The sequence below is a fragment of the Rattus norvegicus genome, chromosome 3 (genome assembly GCF_021556685.1).
Source record: "Rattus norvegicus strain SHRSP/BbbUtx chromosome 3, alternate assembly SHRSP_T2T, whole genome shotgun sequence".
Classification (NCBI taxonomy): Eukaryota; Metazoa; Chordata; class Mammalia; order Rodentia; family Muridae; genus Rattus; species Rattus norvegicus.
In genome coordinates this window covers 38,503,214-38,527,394 of record NC_141536.1, presented here as the reverse complement: position 1 = coordinate 38,527,394, position 24,181 = coordinate 38,503,214, and the positions used below count along the sequence as shown (strand labels likewise).

Sequence of the window (24,181 nt, the reverse complement as noted above, 5' to 3'; positions counted from 1 at the left end):
ATGGCAAATTATAATTAGTTTGTGAGTATAAATGCATGGAGATTTTATGATTTGTCTATCTAGCAGGAAAAATATCTGACATTTACAAACAACACCTGCAAATGTAAGTTTCTAGTTACTGATCTTCAGTATACACATAAGTAATAGCTTAATCTGATACCCAAAACTTCAAAAAGGAAAGACCTATATCTTTTAAAAATCATTATGCTTAGAAATGTTTCATGTAACTTATGTGGTTTTATTTATTGGTTTTCTGTAGAACACGAAAACATTTCTATGTCCACTAGATGTACAGCTATTTAGCAGGCATAAATATATATGAGAAAAATATGTGTTTAGGAATGTACGGGTTGACTGGGTGCTATGGAAATTAATAGCAGCAGCAAGTCAGGAACAAGTACATAGTACAAGTACATAGATGTCTGCTATACAAAGTACCAACAGAAGTAGAATTTATGTGAGAAAGAACACAATTTGATAGAACTGAATTTATATAATATTTTTATGGTATGAGTACTTTCGATTATTAGAAAGAATTAAATTAGCAAATATTTCTATATTGGGACATGGAGTTAGAAATCTGCAACAAAATTTATGATCAAGCTTGATTATAGTATTATAATCTACCAAGGCATATCAATAAAAACGATAATTTTGTAAGATTCTCTTTTTAATACGATTGAAGTAAATCAGATTTAGTATCACTAAAAAAGATTCTAAATATTAAAAAATCAGAAGTCAGATTGCAAAAGTCAGTGTTTCTCAAAGAAATCTTATCTTGGAAAAATATATGAAATAGACTTACACATCAGTACCTCACATATTTTTTCATTAATTAGCATTTATACAAAGGGCAGAAAACTATCAGGAAGCCAAGCAAGGGAAGGAGAGATAAGTTATAAATAAAGAATGAGAAATAATAGTTGGTTAAATGAGTGAGGGATGGAAGGCAGGTTAGATGTGGAAGTATCGGGTGGCAAAACTAACAAAAAAGACCATAGAAAACGTCATTTGAAAAACCCACTATTAAAGAGGCTTTCTCAAATACATATAAACATACGTATAAAGAGTTTAAGGGGCTCGAGACCCCATATGTACAACAATGCCAAGCAACCAGAGCTTCCAGGGACTAAGCCACTACCTAAAGACTATACATGGACTGACCCTGGACTCTGACCCCATAGGTAGCAATGAATATCCTAGTAAGAGCACCAGTGGAAGGGGAAGCCCTGGGTCCTGCTAAGACTGAACCCCCAGTGAACTAGACTATGGGGGGAGGGCGGCAATGGGGGGAGGGTTGGGAGGGGAACACCCATAAGGAAGGGGAGGGGGGAGGGGGATGTTTGCCCGGAAACCGGGAAAGGGAATAACACTCGAAATGTATATAAGAAATACTCAAGTTAATAAAAAAAAAGAGTTTAAATGGAGTTACCCCTAAAACAGAGAGACAATGCCCTTCCTGAAAATTATTGGCTATCACATAATAAACCAATTATGGAAATAGGGTTTCACTTTATTATCTGTTCATTTGTAGAACCCAGAAACTCCATACATGACCCACTACTTCTATTACTCTTGAAATAACTTCCAGAACTTAAAGGAAAAAATGTTATTAAAGAGGTCACATACTCGATACTTGATACTTGATGGCAAAATCAAGCAGGCACTGAGCTGGAATCATCATCCCTACTGGCCAGCTTTCACAGAGCTGAATGGAGATATGCACATTCTCAAATTAGAAAATCGATCAATTCAGCAAGATATCATGCCTGTGAGGTAAGTCTCTGGCCAGACTAGAAAGATATGCCACTGGTGCAATGGCAGCAAGAATATTATAGGAATAAACAACTGCTTTCTGGTTTGATGTAATGCTCACTCCTCAAGACAGAATCCATATCTGGGACTTTGTCATGTATAAGAATAGATGGTTAGAGAGATAACAGGCTCTGGGAAGAACTTGTTACTATTAATCTACTAAATGGACATAAATTTTAAACTGATCCTAATTACTTATCATCATGCTTACAGATTAGTGTATCTCTTAATGCTCACCACATATGTTTCCTTAAGCAGTAGATGGAGATTAAAGAGAGACCCACAAATAGTCACGGTAATAAGAAGCTGTGGAGTACTTAGCCCTAAATGGCATAATTACATCACATTCAAGGCTCTCACAGCTCTGGGATCACAGTGGAAAAATGAGCATCAAGATTGTAAGAGCCACATGACCCCAAAAAACAACCTGTCCTTTTGATAAAACAGAACACACATAAATTCACGGCAATTGAGATACTATGCACAAATCTAACAAAATAAAGTCAGATAATTTCAGCATGGTGGGAAAGATGTTCTTGATGTTCTTAGCTGAGAATATATCATCATCTCAAATCTATCAAACAATTAAACTAAAATCCACTTTTGCAATTATATAAACCAAATTGAAAGAATTTTATAGAAGTTTTAAGTAAAGTAACCCTACTTAAAATCAATGAAAGCATATTATTAAGTAAAAATAATATCTGGAGTTCAATACTATGGTTAATATTGAAATAATTATCATTTTAAATGATATTTGTAAAACAAATTATCATCAAAATAAAATTTCATTTAAAATAGAATCATATTATTAAGAATTTAGCGCAGATAAAAATGGCAGCCAATTGAGCCCCGTTCAGTATTGTGATACAATGATTTAAGCAGACATTTGCATTAATTATGTATCATTGCTCATTTTCCTCAGGTCTGCAAAGTGAAACAAAAGCTTTCCTTGACAATAATCTGTTTAAATTTTTATGTTTTTTTAAACTTCTATTTCCTTCTATTTTCCATAATTCACCATAGTTTTCACATTTAATCTCCAATATAAATAATTAAAATGAGATGTGTTATTTCAACTGAGTTGTCACTTTTTCATCTACCTCACTGGGGCTTAAAATTTACATCTGCCATGAGAGAAGTCTGTGTTTGGGCTTTACTAGGAATGATATCAATATGATAGGCATTTGATGAATCTTAATTTGTGATTTCAGAGTTGTGTAGTGTTATGGATAAATGACAATTAATGGGATCATTAATACAATGAAGACACAAGTTATATTCAAACACACGAACAAAAGAAATACACACACACACACACACACACGGGGAAAGAGGTTGAGAGACACAGAAAGAGGTATAAGCAATTAGGAAATAGACTGAATGATCATACGTCAACATGAGGTGGTAACCAAACAACATAGCGTTACTCTACTTAGGGGTTTGTTTGTTTGTTGTGGTTTGGTTTTGCAGGCAATTACTTTTATGTAATTTTAAATATTGATTCCCAATCATCACTTAGTATCACCACTTTGTGGATAAGCAAGTAAAGTTAGTAACTCACTAATTGTCCCTTTTTATCAAATAAATGCTATGGGTTCAATTGGTTTGTAACATTCACTAGACTTCAAAGGATGCTTGGTAAAAATTGAGATGGAGATGTCTAAAGATATTCTGAGGTGTCACAAATATTAAAATTAGATCATTAGTATTCCATTGAAAACCTGGCATGTTTTTTAAAGTTTGGAATTTATCTACACCAATTAATAAAAGAGATGCATGCAAGTCTAATTTTAAAAGCACTGTGATAAAACAGTGGTATAATTTTAACCCAGAAAAGATAAAACCTCTTTGCAGACTCTTTTATATAGCATTTTAATAAAGAGCATTTCTAGTAAATATCAAGAAAATTATTAAATCAGAGCTGTTACACGCACATCGATTACCTAGAAGGCTAAAGTACTTACAACTTTTTTTTCCTGAGAATTAGGTGAAACAGCTCTGCCCAAACAGGATGGCTGCCCAGGATGTCAGTCCATTGATTCCTCACTAATACTCGCTTTAATAGACAAGCTACTCAAGAACACCATGTAACTGAGTGCTCACAACTGACACTGCTCTCAGTGAGAGTGGGTACCATGACTAATTATTCACAGATATCAGTTGGAGACACGTTGTTTCTACCACGTCAGGGCTTCTCCATGTCTATGGTTGAAGAATGTGATAAAATGTATCACGTTGAGTAAAAATCCATTGCCTTTCCATTTTAAATACTGGGGCCATCAGAGTGTGTTCCTAGTGGTCGACGCATGGTTCTGTGATAACGGGGTATTTAGAAATGAAAAGTGTGATAAGAGATCATACTCAATGGCTCATTAAATTGTCACTATATCTCCTTAGACAGTAAACATCTTATCTCTGGTTCAACATTTCCAAACAGGAAACTTATTTAATGCCAACTGAATCCATTGTCATTCTAGAAGGCTTATCTGTATGAAATGTAAAAATGTCTGCTCATAATCTATTTTCTGAATCTGTAAAAATATACAAGGTCTTCTACATAACACATTCTTTTAGTAAAAACACTCTGTTCCCTCAGGTGTTATTTCAAAATGAAAACCTGACTTTTTTACTTTGTTTATATGACAATGATCAAAGCTATTATTTCTCTCTCTCTCTCTCTCTCTCTCTCTCTCTCTCTCTCTCTCTGTGTGTGTGTGTGTGTATACTATATTTGTAGTTTATATATATAGATATATACTATAACTATTTATGTGTAGTATATATAAATATATAGCTATATTTAATCTTCTATTCATTTTCTTCAATTAAAACCTAATTCAGGCATTTGAAATTTGTGTTTTCTTGACTTCAATAAGATTTTTTAAAAAATAATACACTTAAATAAATATACTGTAATGGTAAAATTTTCTAAACTATTAAGTAGTACAAAAGCCTTAGTTTACCAGTCTTAAAAAAAATCCATAATGCTCTCTTAGTTGAGATACTGCACTAGGATTGCATAGGTTATAGAAAATGTTAAGAAAACAAAATAATTACATGATAGAAATAGATAGCAGTGACAATTCCTCGTCTTTATTTTCTATTCTTTCTCTTTAGGAAAGGTCTCACTCTGAAGCTCAAACTGGCCTGAAACTCACTATTGATGCTGAGTTACACATGTATGCCACTAAACCAGGCTGTGGAGAAGGCAGATCTAAAAATATATTTAATTTTAATTAATGGAAACAAATTTCCTTCTTCTTCATTGCAGTATATATAAATTAGAAGGCTTGCATTATTTGATACATTTACTTGACATAAAATTTATTTTATGTGCCTAGACTAGTAGCTATGTCACTATCTTACTGAATAATTCATATGTATATGTGTGGTCTAAGGCAGATCTTTCACACCATGTAGGTTATAGTTAAGAAGTTAAAAACATAATGGCTATCACCTTTTCAGAGTTGATGGTTGGGCAATTACTGTGCTGCTGATAAAAGTATTTAGTGGGTATATTTATTAACTAGGTCTCTATCTTTGTTAAAAGAAAAACCATTTTCTCTTGCCTTGGCAAAATCCTAACCACCATTTTGATGTCTTTTCCTTTCTAGCTCATAGCTATTGTCCTGAATTCTCTTCTGTGAAAGAATTTTGTAGCTCATTTAATACAGATATGTATTAAAATATTTTTAAAATAGTTTGTGTGAATATATAAATGGAAAATGACTCCCAGGGGACACAAATTATCAGGTAATATTCCTGAGGTATCTAACACTAAGATCACTAAGAATGTATGTGCATAAGAGGAAGATGAATGTTGAATGTCATGTTTTTGTTTGTCTTGTTTTTCTTTTTGTTTTCTTTCACTTTTGAAAGTGACTACCACGACTTCAATTTAGTGCATTGAGGGAAGTATAGTTAACTGTTTCCATTATTCAATCCAGAAAAGATGAGATATTCCAAAACTTTCAAAGTCAACTTTTAACTGTCTTTTAACTTTCCTAAGAGTTTATGTAACTGGGTCATTCCAGATTTGAACTCATATTTTAAGTAGCAAAAAATGAATATAACATAAGGACCTTGGCAAAATGATTTACCAGAAAAACTAATATTTCAGACTTAGTCTGAGAGTATTAGAAAGTCTATATTCTAACCTACCTAGACACCAGTGGCTTCATGTAAATGACTGCTGCCTGGTGTCAGAGTGATCCATTCAATTCTGCTAAGATTAGAATTGCAAGTTTAAAAGTAATTAATTATTACATAACTCATAAGCTACTCAATTTTATTTATGCCAGAACTAAATAATAAAATGAGGACACTCTGAAAACACTGACAAGATGAAAGCAGTTATGATAAAACCTCACTGCATGTGCTCGAGTCATATTGAATTCATTTTTAATCCTCTTACATTAAATAAAAATTTCAGCCATCTCTTGACCCCAAAAGAGACAAAGAAAAATTATGCATCTTATAAAGTTATTTGGATCATTTGTCCAAACTTAAAATTTATTAAATTTACTACCTTGACTGCTTCAACAAACCTGGAGACTTCAAAATTAATCATGACTTCTTCGAATATTTTGGCGTAAAACTTACTAATTAGAAACTTCAAACTGTCTCATTCAGTAGAATTGCAGAAAATTACAATTAAGTTAGAGCAATGTATGTGTTAAGGACAAAAGTCCATATAAATGCATAGGTATTTTGTTGTCTGAACACTGGAAGTATTTGCTATACTGTGAATCGATTCATCACATTAAAAATGCTTAGAGATTCCTCAGATTTTTTAAGGATAAAATTATTCTGTGGAGCTAATTATCTGAAGAGATTGTTATATTGTTAATCTTCAAATACAAATTTCTGTGATTTCCAGTAAGTATGATTCATACCATCTGCTGAATAGTTTTACATATCATGAGAGAATTCTGGATATTTAGAACTATATGATAGGAAATAATACAATTACTTTAAGCTATTTAAAGGTGTAACTATTATACATGATACTTTAATGAAAAAAGTTATAAATATAATTATATGTAGAACTACCTAATCCTTGTCTTGTGTTATGCTTATTTTCTGAAAGATGACTGGTTTCACTGAAAATAAGGAGGGAGACTTTCATGAATTAATATTTGAATTAAACATTAAATTAAAGAATATTTTTCAGTGTCCAAACTACATAATATCTGGGCCTTACTATTAAGAATACATACATAATAACCAAAGAAACAACAAATTCTGAAATTGATATACTTTAACACATAAATTATTTCAAAATACTGTTTTACCAACAGTTGAGTATGTGTAAATAATGAAGGATTAAAAATCCAAATGTCAACAATAAAAATACCTGAAGAAGATGTTGACTCATTGGGAACAATGCAAAACAAAACAAAACAAAACAAACAAACAAACAAACAAACAAACAAAAACCCAATGAGATGGTGATAAAGAAGGGCATATAAGAAAAATCCAGGAAGGAGGAATTGTGAGGGTTAATTTAATGATGTAAGAGTACAGGAACTAGTTACAGGGAAAGAAAATCACTACATCCAGAAGAGAGGGTGGGAAGATAGTATGATCCAGATGATCAGGGTGTTTGCTCTGAGATTCTGTTCCTGGTCACAAAGTCCTTTCCTGTGCCAATAAGTTCAAGTGTACCCATACTTTCTCCTCTATCAAATTTGGAGTAAAAAGAAAAAAAAAACTCATGTGGAAAACTCACCAGTGCTAGGAATGCTTCATAATATGCATAGATCTATGTTTTTATACACAATAAGGTGGGTGGATACACATCTGAATTCAGAGTGGCTGGGACAGCACACACAAGACCTGCGCAAGCACAAGTCAGATAATATCTCAACATAGAGAGGGGAGTTGCTAAGATTTGTAGTCATATTTCTAGCCAAAGAGCTACTGGCAATCACTGTCTGGTACGAGAGGGGAAGCTAGTTTTATATATGAATGTAAGTCCTTATACGTTAACCAGGCTTCACTGATAAGTCAGGCATGCATGAATATATGGGTAGCACAGATTGGACTTGCACTATGTGCAAAAACAAAAAGAAGATGCAAATATGAACGGGTAGAGAAAGGGGAATGCTCTAGAAGGATTTGGGGGTGATGTAAATATAAAGCAAATTGTACAAAACTATTGAAGAACTAGAAAAAAATAATTTAAAAAGCCATAATTAAATATGGCTAAACAACAACAAAAGAACTGAAAATTAAAACCAATCCACTGCCATACATAACTAAAAATTCAAAAACTTTTGATGGAAGCATTCATCAACATGAAAAGCATCTCTCATACATATTTCAAAATTTTGTTTCTTAAGCTACCACAAGGATTAACAAATAGTGGCTATCAAACTGCAATGCAATGAAATGATTAATCATTTTTTCATCTTCGAGTTAGACACAATCAGTGTTGGATCAGATTTGTTGGTGTGGAAAGGTATTTAATAAAAAAATAAAATAAAATCCACCAAAGCTATCTTTTGTTCATAAGTGTTACAGTCTTTACTGAGAAATTCATGTTAATACAACCAACAAAAAATATTACTAGAATAATGAAACTTTTCATACCGTATATTTTCCTGAAAATGTCAAACCAGTGCTTATGAAAACTCATTTTCGCAAGGTCTCAAAGAAAATGGGTTGTGTAAATACCTATTATATATTATATCAAAAACCCCTATGTTTAAATAATTATACAGATCCTAAAATTCAGCAGTGGACTGCTGATACTGTTCAAATATTCTGCTTTTGGTAAGGTGTTTTTGTTTCTCTCTCTCTCTTTCTCTCTCCCTCTTTCTGTCAAGTGCGAACTTTCTTTTTTTTATTATTATTAACTTGAGTATTTCTTATATACATTTCGAGTGTTATTCCCTTTCCCAGTTTCCGGGCAAACATCCCCCTCCCCCCTCCCCTTTCTTATCGGTGTTCCCCTCCCCACCCTCCCCCCATTGCCGCCCTCCCCCCCACAGTCTAGTTCACTGGGGGTTCAGTCTTAGCAGGACCCAGGGCTTCCCCTTCCACTGGTGATCTTACTAGGATATTCATTGCTACCTATGAGGTCAGAGTCCAGGGTCAGTCCATGTATAGTCTTTAGGTAGTGGCTTAGTCCCTGGAAGCTCTGGTTGCTTGGCATTGTTGTACATATGGGGTCTCGAGCCCCTTCAAGCTCTTCCAGTTCTTTCTCTGATTCCTTCAACGGGGGTCCTATTCTCAGTTCCGTGGTTTAAGTGCGAACTTTCTAAGAGAGGTCCAAGATTTTTTCTAAATATGTATTTTTTATTGCCTGTAATAGAAATCATATTACTCCAATATTGCTGAAGACGATATGTTGTTTCTATAAGAACTTTAGAGGTATGTTTCTAGACCCATCCTATTTAATTTCCTCTTTGTTTTTGTTCAAAGCAAGATCATAAACTGTCAACTGAGACGCTATCAAGATAGCTGGCCCTAGTCACCATGACTATCGACACTCAACTGGAAAATCACCTCCCCAAAGAAAGAAAATCAATGTTATTAGAAAAGCAACTGTTTCAAAGATGTGCTTTTATGATTATACTTGATTTTCAAGTTCCTAAAATTTATCCTTGAGACCAACAGGAAGAAAAGGAACACCCACATTTACAAGGTGTGTTCTGTGAATAGCGATTTCTACTTACATCCCTTCATTTAAAAGGATTTGCTAGGGCCATCAGATTGTCTCTAGCTGAAACAGCCCAATTACTAGTAAAAACTGCCTCAGGCCTTCAGGGCCTATGGGCTTTAAAATCCATGATGCTAGACAAAGTATTGGCATCCTTAAGAAGACAGGCTGAAAGCACACTAAATATGTGCTAGAAACTTTCTTAGCACTGTTCTAAAGTGGTATTGCTCCTCATTAAACTTCAGGTACAGATAGAATTAATTCTCATGCTTTAAAAGTAGCCAAATGTCAACTAAGGGAAGGCCAATAGAATCAGGACATAAAATAAACAGATAAAAGTAGTTTACATGTGTAGCTCTTTACAGAATCGGAGTTCTTCAAACATTAACCAAATCAGGACTCAGAAAACATAGAAACCAACAAGTGTAAAAGTAGCTTTGTTTTATATATTTAAGAGACTTGTGTTAGGCTGCTGTGTGTCTTTAACATTTTTGAATTAGTTATAGTGAGGAGGGTTGCATTAAGTGAAGTGCTGTGTCTTACATGACTGAAGGGGTGTATAACAGTTCTTGCCCCTGGAGTAGAACCAGCAGGGTATGGACTTCCAAGAGTGTTGATGGTTGCTAGGCATAAAGCTTGATAATTTACTTTATGGTCTTTCCTCAGGTGATATTTTTCCTGCCAAGGTTGATGACCTCATAATAATTAGAAAAAGCATGAGTCCAAGATGTGAGGGTGTGTCTAATGTCCTCAGCCAAAATGGTGTAGACTGTGACGTTCAGAACAGCCCATAAGGCTGTGGGGAAAAAAAAACTTTGAAAACATGACTTCAAGAAATTATAATTTCTCAACTATGCAAAATATAAGGATGTAGTATGAATTATATGAGGTGCTTCACAGAACTAAAAAAACAAAGTAAAAAAAAAAAAAACCCAACACAGGTAGCTGCATTATGAGCCAGCTTTTCAGAAATATATTAAGGAGGGAGATAAAGAGATCTGGGGATTGATGATTGCAGGGCAAGATCCCACTCAGCTAACTTTATTGTTTGTGCTTACAAAGACAAGCAGATTCCACAGTTCAAGGTCCACCTGGGATAGAGCTAGTTTAGGACCAGGCATGGCAGGAATGGTAATCTCAGAATGGATCCTGCTATCTTATTGTAGTACTTACATGGCGGGCATATCTCTGAGATTCACTATTATGTTAAAAATGTACTTGTCTTTTCTAAGAAACAAGGGGCTAATGTCATAAAATGCTGCTTCATGTGGTAATCAAAAGGGAACCTGGGATGAAGAATTGAATTGATATGAAAATTAAAGACAAAAGATTTGCTTTGGTCTGTAAAAGAGAGCTACCTAGAGAGAACTGCCTAGAGAGTGAGCATAGCTCCTTTAGAATTTTTGCAGCATAATTTCCAACTTTGGTCAGAAAAACAAAAAGCCATCCTAGAGATTTTTAGATTTTTAGATTTTTTTTAAGCAGCTTTTTGGACTTTGGTCAGAAAATGCAAGAGTTATCCAGGGAGCTCTTAGAATTTTTCCCGAGAGGCTCAATCGGAGCATGACAAATATATAGGCACATGCTCACAGTCAACCATTGAACTGAGAACAGGATGCCCATTGGAGGAGTTAGAGAAAGGATTGAAGGAGTTGAAGGGGTTCATAACCCCATAAGAACAATACCAACCAACCAGCTCCCAGGGACTAAACCACTACCCAGAGAATACACATGGAGGGATCCATGACTCCAGCTGCATATGTAGTAGAGGATGGCCTTGTTGGGTACCAATGGGAGGAGAAGTCCTTGGTCCTGTCAAGGCTGGAACCACCGGTGTAGGGGAATGTCCGGGCAGGGAGGTAGGAAGGGAAGTTTGTTGGGGAGGGGAACACTCTTATAAGAAGAAGGGGAGAGGGATGGGAATGGGAACCCGGAAAGGTTATAACATTTGACATGTAAATAAATATATCGAATAAAAATAAATTCTAGCAAGGAAGAGCAGGAAGCTATCTTGAATAGACTACAGAGCCAAGAGCTATCTACAGAGGGCTATATAGAGAGCCATCTCGAGCAGATGACAGAGCTGTCAACTTGTACACATGATTGACTTCTAATTGTTTTTTCCTGGCTCCCAAACAACCTTTCCTAAGGATCCCCGACAAAGCCGTGTTTGACACTTGGCTGAGTAGTTCTATTATTATCTAAAATATTATGAAGACAGGCTACACAGAAACCAGTTGGACATTCTTTCCAGGTATATGAAGAGTACTTTCAATTTTTATTATCTATTGATATTTAACCTGGTTGTGGATACATGAGGGTGGCCAGGTAGTGATGTGATTCCTTTGTGTAAGCAAGACATGTATGGATAGGTAACTCAACAGGAAGCAAAACAAAGGGGCTCCCATCACAATGCATTTCTTATTTGTTAGTTCTCCAAACCATCCATCAAATATTTTAAGCTCTACAAAACTATAGGGAAATTTCTAGTTACTAAAAACATAAATTTGAAAAGACTTTACCCAGAAAAATAAGTAAATAAAGCTAACAGGACACTGTAAATGCTAAAGGTGGATTGTCCATGGTATCTGTATTCATTTTTTTTCATTGCTCTGGCAAAATACCCAGATCAGAAAATAGTTTAGGGCACAATGGTGGCTTAGTCTTCTAGGTTATAGATCATCATAGCAGTAAGTCATAATGGTAGGAGCTCAAATCAGCTAGTCATGCTTCATTCACTTTAAGGATGAGAGAAATAAATATATTTTGGCCTGCCTGACTGCCTGCCTGCTTGCTTGCTTCCTTGCCTGCTAGATTTCTCCACCCTTATACAAGTCCCAATACCTTAGGGATTGTACTTCTCACAGTGGGATGGGTCTTCAACTAAAGTACACTCTGTGTTTAGTACAGTGAATAATACAATTTTAGGCATGCATATAAAAGCCTCTGTTTCAGTTTTGGAAGTCCACTTATTGCCACAGGACACACAGAGTTAAACATTTATGACTCAAGAAAATAATGAATACTTTTGTGATTTTGACTTTTTTTTTTGGTTCTTTTTTTTTTTTTTTTTTTTCGAAGCTGGGGACCAAACCCAGGGCCTTGCACTTCCTAGGCAAGCGCTCTACCACTGAGCTAAATCCCCAACCGATTTTGACTTTTATATAGCAGCATGATTTTATATATTCATCATGATTTATAGCATAATTAAATAATGGCTAAAATTTTTATCATATGCTAGTTTCCTGAATATTTTAGCTACATGATTGAGGCTGATTTGTAATCTGCCATGTTTTGTTTGTTTGGAGTCATTTCAATCTAGCTTCTGACCTACATAAATTCTCCTTTTCCTATTGAGAAGTTATAATTACTTTAGTCTCTATCTTTGCAAGCTTTCCCTAAGTCCAATAGCCTCTTTTAAACTCTTGGGTAATAACAGTTCATTGGGGCCATCTCCTTTTTCACATGTACAAGCCTGGGTAGTAAGAATAAGAACATCCTGGGTGCTCATGAATGTGATGGAAAATGGGCACTTTCCAGTTTACACAACCATCTCTGCTCTTCAGAGATTAATTCAGTGTCAATTCCTTAGTTCACGTAGAGACTGCATCATATGAACTCTGACCATTTGTGTGTGGTTTGTAAAACAGTTGTTCTTCATCTACATTTTTCAATCAATTAAAAATTATACAAAATGTCTAAGACTGAGGTTTGAAGATCGATATCCCACAGATAAGAAATTTTGGATTCACAGCAATTTGATAAATTGGAATAAATTAAAATGACTTTAAAAATGACCTTAAAACTTGCCTCCTAGATGTCTTTCCCTAGACTAGGCCAGGGATAAGATTTGTCCATTGTTTTTCTCTCTATAGGAGTTCAAATCCTCCCTCCCATCTGCCAGAGAAGTAAGGAACATCTCGGCTTCCTTTCCTAAACTTTCACTACTAAACTCATACCACAAGAGCAGCATTCATGATGTCAACAGTAGCAAGCTCATTCTTATGTCACAGAACATTGGTTATCATGTCCCATCCCTAAATACTAACCACACATTCATGTTGGTATGTGTGTTTTTGTATGTGTACATGCCAAATGGACATTTGCTTGTGTTTTATGTTTTTCCAGTCCATTGAACTTCTCTAAAATGTGTTTACTGTCCTATGTCCCCTATATCTCTTATAGAAAATGCTATGGAGGTTTTCAAATCATTTGAGATTACTGCAGGTTAACAGTCTTGTGAGCTTTTGCCCCCTTTGCACATTAATGGGTTTATCTGCCCTTTTCTCTTGTCAGTTCATTTCATTCAACTTCAGAGACTGCAGAAGAAAGACCTCTTAGCCTGCCCTAACATTTCTTGCCACCCATGATGTTCATTGAGAATTAATCCATTCCATATGTTTCCAATGATCTCCAATCACTCACATTGTTAACCCAAGCTTCACATAATTCCTCATAACAAATTTCCTTCTTTCATTAGTTCTTTATATTGTACTTTAAATATTTCTATAAGTAATGATTTGCACTCAAGAAATACCAACAAAGTAATATGTAAAGGTTACATAAATGTCACTCCTTTCCTGCCGATTTTATATTTTCTGTTGAACTGTGTGAACATCTGGACAGAATTTCTACTATAAAAGGAAATGCTTCTAGTTACAAAGTAGCGTTCTTGAAATAGCATTTTGACTTGACACAGAGGGGGCTTGAAAAGAAAAGTGTGAAAAGGTCTTTCTAATCACATAGTCACACACACACAATGCCTCAATTTTTCTTTCTCATATAGAATTCTGAATTATAAGAAGGTCCTTACTGACTTTTCTATTCTTCATACTTGTTTATTATAAAATCAGTTACTGGCATTATATAGAGCTTCATAAATCAGTGCATACCATTTACAGTGTAAACTCCCCTTTTAAGCTATATAATAGATTACTTTATGGAAAAGAATATGAAGCTGTAATTGTTGTTGTTCTTATGAGTTACATAAGAATTGCACTGAATATTTTGAAACAATATCTAAAATATCAAAGAGAAAAATATTCAATAGTTTTGTTAATATATCCAAAATACTTTCATTTTTAATTTAATATTCCATTCTATATTTTGATACTGAGAAGACAATCATTATATTTCTCTTGAAACATTTATATATTTATTTAGTTATTTATTTGTTTGTTTATGAAGCTGGATAACCTTGAAGCCCTGATGTTCATGCTTCAATTTTTTGTTATTTCTCATTTTAATATGTCAATATTCTATCTTTTTCGGGAAATAAGTAATACGGTTCTTGGAGAAAGAAGAAAATCAAAAGGAAATAATATAAAAAAGTAAGTCACACAAAATTTTTCCATCATGAAATTGAATTATTACAAAACTCCTTATACCTAAAATATTTTTCAAATAAGAAATATTTAAATGTTTATAGATTTTAGCAAATGTAAAAAAAGTTGCATTGCTTCTTTACTTAAATTTATTTATAATTTACTACAGTATTCCTGTTTAAATAAAAATTTAAAGTTTCCTTGTATACATTAAAACAAATTTGAATATCTGTATGTACATCTCTCTTTAATTGGGTAATGAATAAAATAGGAAAGATTTAAAAATTTCTGTTTGAGATTCTTATTTTAGGTGAAAATTACTAAAGCATAAGCCATTCTCACACAAAATTTTCCATGATATTCTGATAATGAAAAAACATTTTACTTTAGCTCTTAGGTTACTAAGAACAATAAAATAGATATTCAATGTGTTTAAATTTTCATTTCCTATTTAAAGGATGGAAAATTTTAGTGTTGCATACCTGGGGATATGATATAGAAGAAATCTTTGAATTCATCCATCCAAACTTCTGCTAGTCTTCTGTTGTTCTTGTTAATGACATGGCCAGTGCCACCAGGAAAGGTGTATGGAGTTGCCTTTCGAAAAACATGACCGACATGAGAGCAAGTCACAATCTCCAAAGAGCCTCCACATTGCCAGATCTGGGAGAAGAATAATCCCATGTAAGAGCCAATAGGAATTAAACAATGAGAATTCCAGTCACGATCAAAGCTTCAGCATAACCTACAGATGCTATATATTTCAACAAAATATTCTATACACACAGATGTTGCGCTCGGATAACAGCATTTTATTAAGGAAGATCATCTATTTAAATATTTGCAGCTAAGATATAATTTTTAATTGTATTTTCTTGGATATTTCATGTATTTATACTCCAAATGTTATTCCCTTTCCCCCCTCTCCTATACCTCAGTCCCTTCACTCTGCTTCCCACACCCACCGACTAAAACCTCAATGCCCTGGCATTACCCTATGTTGGGGAAACAAGCCTTCACAGGACTAAGGGCTTTTCCTTCTGTTGATCCTGGACAATGTCATCCTCTGATACATATGTGGCTAAAGTCATGGGTCCCATCATGTGTACTCATTGGTTGGTGGTTTAGTCCCTGGGAGCTCTGGTGGGGTCTGCTTGGTGGATCCTGTTCTTCCTGTGGTGTTGCAAACCCCTTTAGCTCCTTCCATCTTTTCTCTAACTCCTCCATTGGAGTCCCCTTGTTAAGTACAATGATTAGCTGCCACCATCCTCATCTATATCAGTAGGGCTCTGATAGAACCTCTCAGGAGACACCCATATCTGGCTCCTGTCGGCAAGCACTACTTGGCATCAGCAATAATAACTGGGTTTGGTGGTTGCATATGGGATGGATCCCCAGGAAAGGTGCGGCAGTCTCTGGGTGTCTACTCCACTCTTTGTTTTTATTTATTTATTTCAGGCATGTGGGTACACTGTCTCTGTCTTCAGACACACCAGAACAGGGCAACGGATCCCATTACAGATGGTTATGACACACCATGTGGTTGGTGGGATTTGAACTCAGGAGCTTTGGGAGAGCAGTCAGTGCTCCTAACCACTGAGCCACCTCTCCAGCCCCCTGCTCCACTCTTTGTCCCTGTATTCCCTCCCATGAGTATTTTGCATCTCTTCTAAGAAGGAATGAAGCATCCACATTTTGCCCTTCCTTCTTATTGGGCTTCATATGATTTGTGAATTTTTTCTTAGGTATTCCAAGCTTTTGGGCTAATATCCATTTATCAGTGAGTGCATACCATGTGTGTTCTTTTGTGATTGGGTTACCTACTCAAGAAGATATTTTCCAGTTATACCCATTTGCCTAAGAATTTCGTGTAGTCATTGTTTTCAGTAGCTGAGTAGCACTCCATTGTGTAAATGTATCATACTTTCTGTATTCATTCCTCTGTTGAAGGGCATCTGGATCTTTCCAGCTTCTCCCTATTATAAATAAGGCTGCTAGGAACATAGTGGAGGATGTTTTCTTGTTAAAACCATATATACTGAAACTAATACAAGAGAAAGTGGGGAAGAGTCTTGAATACATAGGCACAGGAGAAAATTCCTGAACAGAACACCAATGACTTATGCTTTAAGATCAAGAACCAACAAATGGGACCTCATAGAATTGCAAGGCTTCTGTAAGGCAAAGGACACTGGCAATAGGGCAAAATGGCAACCAACAGATTGGGAAAAGATCTTTACCAATCCTACGTCTGATAGAGGGCTAATATCTAATATATACGAAGAACTCAAGTAGTTAGATTCTACAGAATCAAATTATCCTATTAAAAAGTGGGGTACTGAGCTAAACAAAGAATTCTCAAGTGAAGAATACCAAATGGCTAAGAAGCACCTAAAGAAATGTTCAACATCCTTCCTTAGTCGTCAGGGAAATGCAATTTAAAATGACCTTGAAATACCATCTCACACCAGTAAGAATGGCTAAGATCAAAAACTCAGGTGACAACAGATACTGGCAAGGATGTGGAGAAAGAGAAACACTCCTCCATTGTTGGTGGGATTGCAAGCTGGTACAACCACTGTGGAAATCAGTCTGGTGGTTCCTCAGAAAATAGGACATAGTACTACCTGAGAACCCAGCTATACCACTCTTCGGCATATATCCAAAAGATGTTCCAACATATAACAAGGACACATGCTCCACTATGTTCATAGCTAAGATGTAGTTCTTTTCATGTCATTTTACTAGGTAACCCAAGTTATAGTGCCCTGTGCTTACCTGGTTATTATTTAGTAGATAGTTGAGTATAAGAATTTTACTATGAGTGAATCTCATGTTGAAGTGATATGGACAAGCAATGTCAAAATCTAAAAAAGATTTGCAGAAAAATCTATCATAATACTCCTCCATTTAGGATTGTAAATGTTTATGTAGCCCAAGTAATCAAATTTTCCCTAAATCATATACACAACCATGTCATTACTTTTACTAATGTTCTGGAATACTTCTGCTTTTGCTAACCATGTCTATAAATCCTTAAAACTTACTTTTCCCAAGTCATTTTTGGAGAGACTGAATAATGTTATACTTTGAACCATAAACATTGTTTAAGCAATGAACAGAGTCTGACATTGTGACTATTTACTTATTCAAGAAAAATACTGTTAATGGAAGATTCTTTGAAAGGAGGAACTCTTGGAAAACAGTCCTTGGATTTCTTGATATTTTCAGATTTGTGTAGTTGAAGGCAAGTGTTATATAAAGTTTTCACAAATTTTAATTCAAAAAATTTCACTGTATATCCAAAGTTATATTCCTATTTTGTGTGTATGAATCTACAGTGGCCCCCATGTCAATAAGTTTTGAATCTGTGTATTCAAGGAATTTTGGATTGAAAATATAGGGAAATGCCATCTTTATTAAACATACACAGGGTTTTATATTATTGAAAATAACCATTTTGGCAAGTAAGATGGTTCATGGAATAAGGACGCCCCCTGAAGTCTGACAAGCTTAATTAAATCCCTAGAAGCTGAATGGTAGAAAAAGATACATGATTCTAGAAGGTGGTTCTTTAACCTATATAAGCTTGTGCACCATAAACACACACACACACACACACACACACACAAATACTAATATAACAAAAGAACAGAAATTCAGAATGCAAACTATTGCATAGCCACATTTGCAGTGTATTAAAAATGTACAATCTTCAGGTGTTTTCAAGTACACAGAAAGTTATGAATTGGTCATATTCAAATATTGTGACTTATATAATGGACATGAATAGTCGCAACTCTTGACTCATGGTATGTGGTAGTTTGAATAAAAATGCCTTCATGTGCTCATAGAGACTTGGTATTATTAGAAGGTGTGTATTTTTTTGGAGTAGGTATGGTGGTGGTATCACTGGAAGAAGGAAGGAAGGATGTTACTGGGGTGGTAGGTTTTGAGTTTTCAGATGCTCAAGCCAAGCCCACTGTCTCACTATTTCTTCCTACTCTCTGTGAAACCAGTCACAGAGCTGTTGAAATTTCAGCTACCTCTCTAGGACTATGTCTTCATGCATTACTCCAAGCTTCCCACAATGATGCATATGGACTAAACACTTGAACTGCATGTTTTCCTTTACAATAATTGCTGGGCCATGGTATCTCAGCAATAGAAACCCTAAGATACTGCGACAGGACTTGGAAATTACTGCCCCATCCACATACATATTAAAGACTGCCAGAATACATACATTCATGTGAACGAGAGAGGTGGGGGGGAAGGAGAGACACAGAGAGAGACAAAGAGAGACAGAGAGAGACAGAAATAGAATTGCTACTGCTATATACAAACATTCCATATATTTGCTGATTTCTCGTAAATAGTAGCTAATATTATAGTAGTTATATAGTCATATTAGTTATGTACACTCATGCATTTGGTTTTAGATTATAAAAATAATTTTCATGCCTTGGTAGTTTTTTCAAAGCCCATCATTCACATGTATGCTATTTAAACTTTTATATATTGATTAATGCTTTTTTCAAAGAAAAATTTTTAGCAACTGACCATGAAAGTAAAGTTGGTTGAAAATGATCCGGTATTGGGTTTAAGGATATTTACAGTTTACCACATAGAGAATTAAAATGATGACAAACTGAACCCTCTACAATGTTTTGCATATTTGATTTGTAGTCTGTTCTTTTCCTTCTATCTTCACAGCCCTAAACTAATAGAAGATATTAGAAATCCAGCACGTTAGGAGAGAACAGCATGGTGGCATTCTATATCCCTCTCAAAGGTCAAAATCTTTTCCTAAAGTACTCCACAGTCTCATAACTCTTTTCCCCTTTGTACTGACTGGTTTCCTGCGTCAACTTGACACATTCTAGAATCATCAAAGAGGAAGGAATCTCAATTGAGTAAGTACATCCACTGGATTCACCCGTAAGGCATTTTTTTTTCAATTAGTGATCAACGTGGGAGGGATTAAGTCATTGTGGGTGGTGCAATGCATGGCCTGGTGGTGCTGAGTTTTATATGAAAGTAGGTTGACCCAGTCAGTAAGCAGGCAGCCATGGCCTCTGCATCAATTCCAATATCCAAGACTCTGTTCTGATTGGGTTTCTGTTTTGAATTTCTTCAATAATGTACAGCAACATAGAACAGTAAGTTGAATCAACCCTTTTCCTTCCAAACTTGCCTTTTGGTCATGGTGTCCATGGCAGCAATAGAAACCGTCACCAAGGCACACTTTGAAAATGAAACCTATAATCCATCTTGTAATTATAGATGTCATTACATTCTTCTATCCTTTGAATGAAGGTGGTTGATTTTCTTCTTCCCATATTGTAAATCATCGCTTAGAGATCAGTCTTGGCACAATGCTCATATCTGTTGATGTTAAGGTCCGCTTCATGCTCCCAGAAATAAGACTCAGACTTAAAATATATTTATCTTGGCCACATAGCTAGGCTCTAACATGATGAATTTGGAACTAAACCAATTTTGTTTTAGTCTATATTCTGCCACATGTTTGGCTACCTGTGCTTAGGTACCTTGCATCTGCCTTATGCCCAAACATATCCAAATACATATCCAGTATGATTCATTTACACCTTTGAAAATAACATAAAACTATATTTTATAGACCCATATCACATTTATTTTTTCCATTTGATTTTCTACCCACGAGTGATGCTTATTTCTGTATCTTCCTTTAAAAAAAGTATGTTTGAAGCCAGAAATATTTACCTAGATGATTCCATCCTTGGAATCTCCTTTCTTATGTAGTACTTCTCAACCTTCTCCTCCTTCTAAACTACCGTTTAAATGTCGATCTTCTTTTCTCTGCATAGATTTGCAGTTGATCTCATTTGGTGTATTAATGTGGATTGGATCTAACTGCTGAAACCCGAATGCTCCTACCACTGACTACACTTTTCTAATAGCACATGGTTCAGAATAGCCAGATATTTACTGAAAATATTTTCGTGTCAGAAACAAACAAATATGCATATCCCTAGTTAATTATTGAGCCAATCCTCCTTTTCCCAGTCTGTTCTTATTTTGTTCCAGAAATTTATAAACTGTCACCAAACTCTCAGATTGGTAGTCAAAATAAATAAGGAATAAATTAAATCAAACGTATTGTCATTGCTGATTTCTCTTTATCTTAAAAAAACACATTCAACACATTAACTAATCTTGGAAGTTACAGATAATTTAGAGAATATTTACTTGCTCAGGATGCCACTACAAAAAAACTAGGTAGAGGCTACATATTTATTTCAACAACAGAAATGCAGTTTTAATGTTGAAGAAGTTGGGACATCTATCATTATGCGGTTAGAATGATGATATAATTCTTCCTGGATCATAAATTGTCATCTGCATTCTGTCTCCTTACTGACTAGTAGAAATCTAGGTTGCCATTTCCTTCTCTCACAACATTCCTAGTTCTTTTGGATTAAAGTTCTACCTTTGTGAAATAATGATCAACTACTTACAGATTCATTTTCTAGGTGCAGTCATATGGACTTCTGCCCTTCAACATATAGATTTTAGAAGAATATTAATCAAATAATGAAATTACACCTCTCCTTTCAATGTCATCATCCTTAACCTAGGTTAATTCTACTGTTTTCCAGTTGTTTCATCCATGTCTGCACTCTGACAACTAGTTTGTTTTAACAAATCAGAAAGGTCTTTTAAATATTTAACCACATGACTTTGCTTTGCTGCCTAAATCTTTCAATGATATCTCACCAAATTGAAAATATAAATAAAATTCATCTGCAGTTCCTCTTAGATTATGCATAATTCTTTTTCACTATCTATAACCTGGTGACATTGTGTCTTGGTTGTTTTCTAGACTCACATTGCATTTTATAACATATTAAAGCTTCCAAGAAGAAGGAAGACCAAAGTGTGGATGTTTCAGACCTACTTAGAAGGGGGAACAAAAATACTCACAGGAGAAAATATGGAGACAAAGTGTGGAGCAGAGACTGAAGGAAAGGCCATCCAGAGACTGCTCCACCTGGGGATCCATCCCATATAGAGACACCAAACCCAGACAATATTGGGGATGCAAATAGCTGCATGCTGACAGGGTCCTGATATAGTTGTCTCCTGAGAGGCTCTGCCAGAACCTGACAAATACAGAGGTGGATCCATCTGCACATGTAGCAGAGGATGGCCTTCTTGGACATCAAAGGAAGATGAGGCCCTTGGTCCTGTCAGGGTTTGATGCCCCAGTGTAAGGGAATACCGGGCTTGAAGGTGGGAGAGAAAAGGGAGGTGGGTAGGGAGCACCCTCATAGAAGCAGGGGGATGGAGCATGGGATAATGGGTTTCTGGAGGGAAAACCAGGAAAGGGGATAATAATTAAATTGTAAATTAAAAAATATCCAGTAAAAGAATAATTTAGAAAAGGTTCCCCACATGTTTACTCTACCTGCACCATAATTCTGGCATGCCTCTTTCTCAATAGATATGATACTTTTCTTCATTTTTTGTACAGTCTATTTTTTATTGAATAGTTTATGTATTTACATTTGAAATGTAATACCCTTTCCCCATTCTCCCCTCTCTGATTCCCCCTTTCCCTACTCCTGTGAAGATGTCCCCCTTCCCACATCTCATTCCACTTCAACTACATTTCCCTTCACTGGGGAAACAAGCCTTCACAGAGCATGATCCCACAGGAGACATTTCTACAGGCTGGAGAGATACCTCACTTGTACTTGTACAGCGCTTGAAGTAGTCTCAAGCATAGTTCCCTTACTCATGAGTTAAACTCTCACAAACCATGTTGGATGACTAGACCACATGGGTCTAAGACTTGAACTCTAAGACTTGAACATCTCCCCCACCAAATAAATATACACATAATTTCAAAGAAAAATATTAAAAGTATTTTTTAATGATAGGCTTTCTTTATCTCTACATTTCTTATCTTCTAAACTAGAATATACACTATAAAAAGGCAAAGATGACTGATTGTTTTTATAACCCCTAGAACCAAATACCATTTTGAAGCAATAAGACAATTAGATCTGCGTTACCGAAATAGACAAATGAACAATTTAAAATTTAACTATCAAGGTTGATATAAAGAAAATAAAGCACTTCTGGAGGAATGACGTAATATGCACATTTGAGGATGTATAAAAGTTACATATTGTGAAGTATTTTAAAATATGGATTAAGACAAATTACCTAGTCAAATGTATGCTGGAAACTGAGGACATTGCTTAGATGGTGTGATACAGCACAAGAGCAAAATAAAAAACTATTGATGGTTCAGGTAAATAAGGCCATCAGTTGACATACCAACAACTTTACAGGCACTACTGACATACTTATATGAAATCTTACATTAATCTCTCACTCTTTAAAATAACATGATTTAGCAAGGTACTCAGCATTTTCACAAAACCCAGGTTTTTCTTAAAAGTGACAGGAATTCAGAAATGTAATACACCATATGTATTACAATAGAGGAAATATAAGGTCTTTCCATTACTCTAAGGAGTTTAATATTAATGTCAAGAAAGATTTTTCTTAATTCAAGTGATTACACCAAAGGAAACAAAACAGAACACCAAAACAAACAAGCAAATACCCAAACCAACCATACTAAACAAACAAAACACCCCACAAACAAAACAAAACAAAACAAAAATCTTTGCTGTGTACCAACTTAGAATTGAGTTTAGTGCATATGGGAGAAACTAGCCTTTTCTTAACAGATAGAATCTTAATAACTCAGATGCTATCTACTCAAGTACTGCCATTTGAATGAAGAAATATGTGTTTGTTTTTGGGAAGGTATACAACATGAAGTATAAGTGTGTTTCTAATGCAATGAGACTGTCATCTAATCTAGGGAATTCTAGGAATACATTTTGAGGACAATGGCATAACAGAACTGGCAGTACTGACTGCAGTTACTGCTGGACTCAACTGATTTCTGGGCCCCACCTATTGAAACTGCTGTGTGTAAAAGAGAGTCAGCAATACACTATCAAAAAGGTGACTAGGTTTTGTTGTCACAAGAAAGACAGTTGCTCGCTCTCTACTGTGACAGAGAGACTAAGACCACCCTCTCTAAAAGACCCTTTGAAGTCAGAGAGATGATGCTTAAAGCTGAGCATAGTTGAAAGAAAATGAAGAATGTGTGTATTAAAGACTATCGCTAAGAGTAGGTGGATCTGTACAGAGCCAATCACAGCAAGCCATAAACTAATCCAACATATTATACATGATCTACTATTTCCCTAGCCCATGTTTACCTGGATCAGGTGGTGATAGAGCACCTTTAACCATTAATAATAGACACTCAAACCATCCTCCTTCGGCATGGGACTATGAA

At 35.3% G+C, this 24,181-nt stretch overlaps 1 protein-coding gene across 5 annotated transcripts in view; it reads right to left on the bottom strand.

The window, feature by feature from the left end:
* Positions 1-24,181, bottom strand: part of Galnt13 (polypeptide N-acetylgalactosaminyltransferase 13) — a 666,951-nt gene that overhangs the window by 220,931 nt on the left and 421,839 nt on the right. For all 5 annotated transcript variants that reach the window (NM_001431575.1, NM_199106.3, NM_001431574.1 and 2 more), the window contains 1 exon segment: positions 15,291-15,471. In NM_001431575.1, coding sequence (NP_001418504.1) covers positions 15,291-15,471 — 181 coding nt within the window.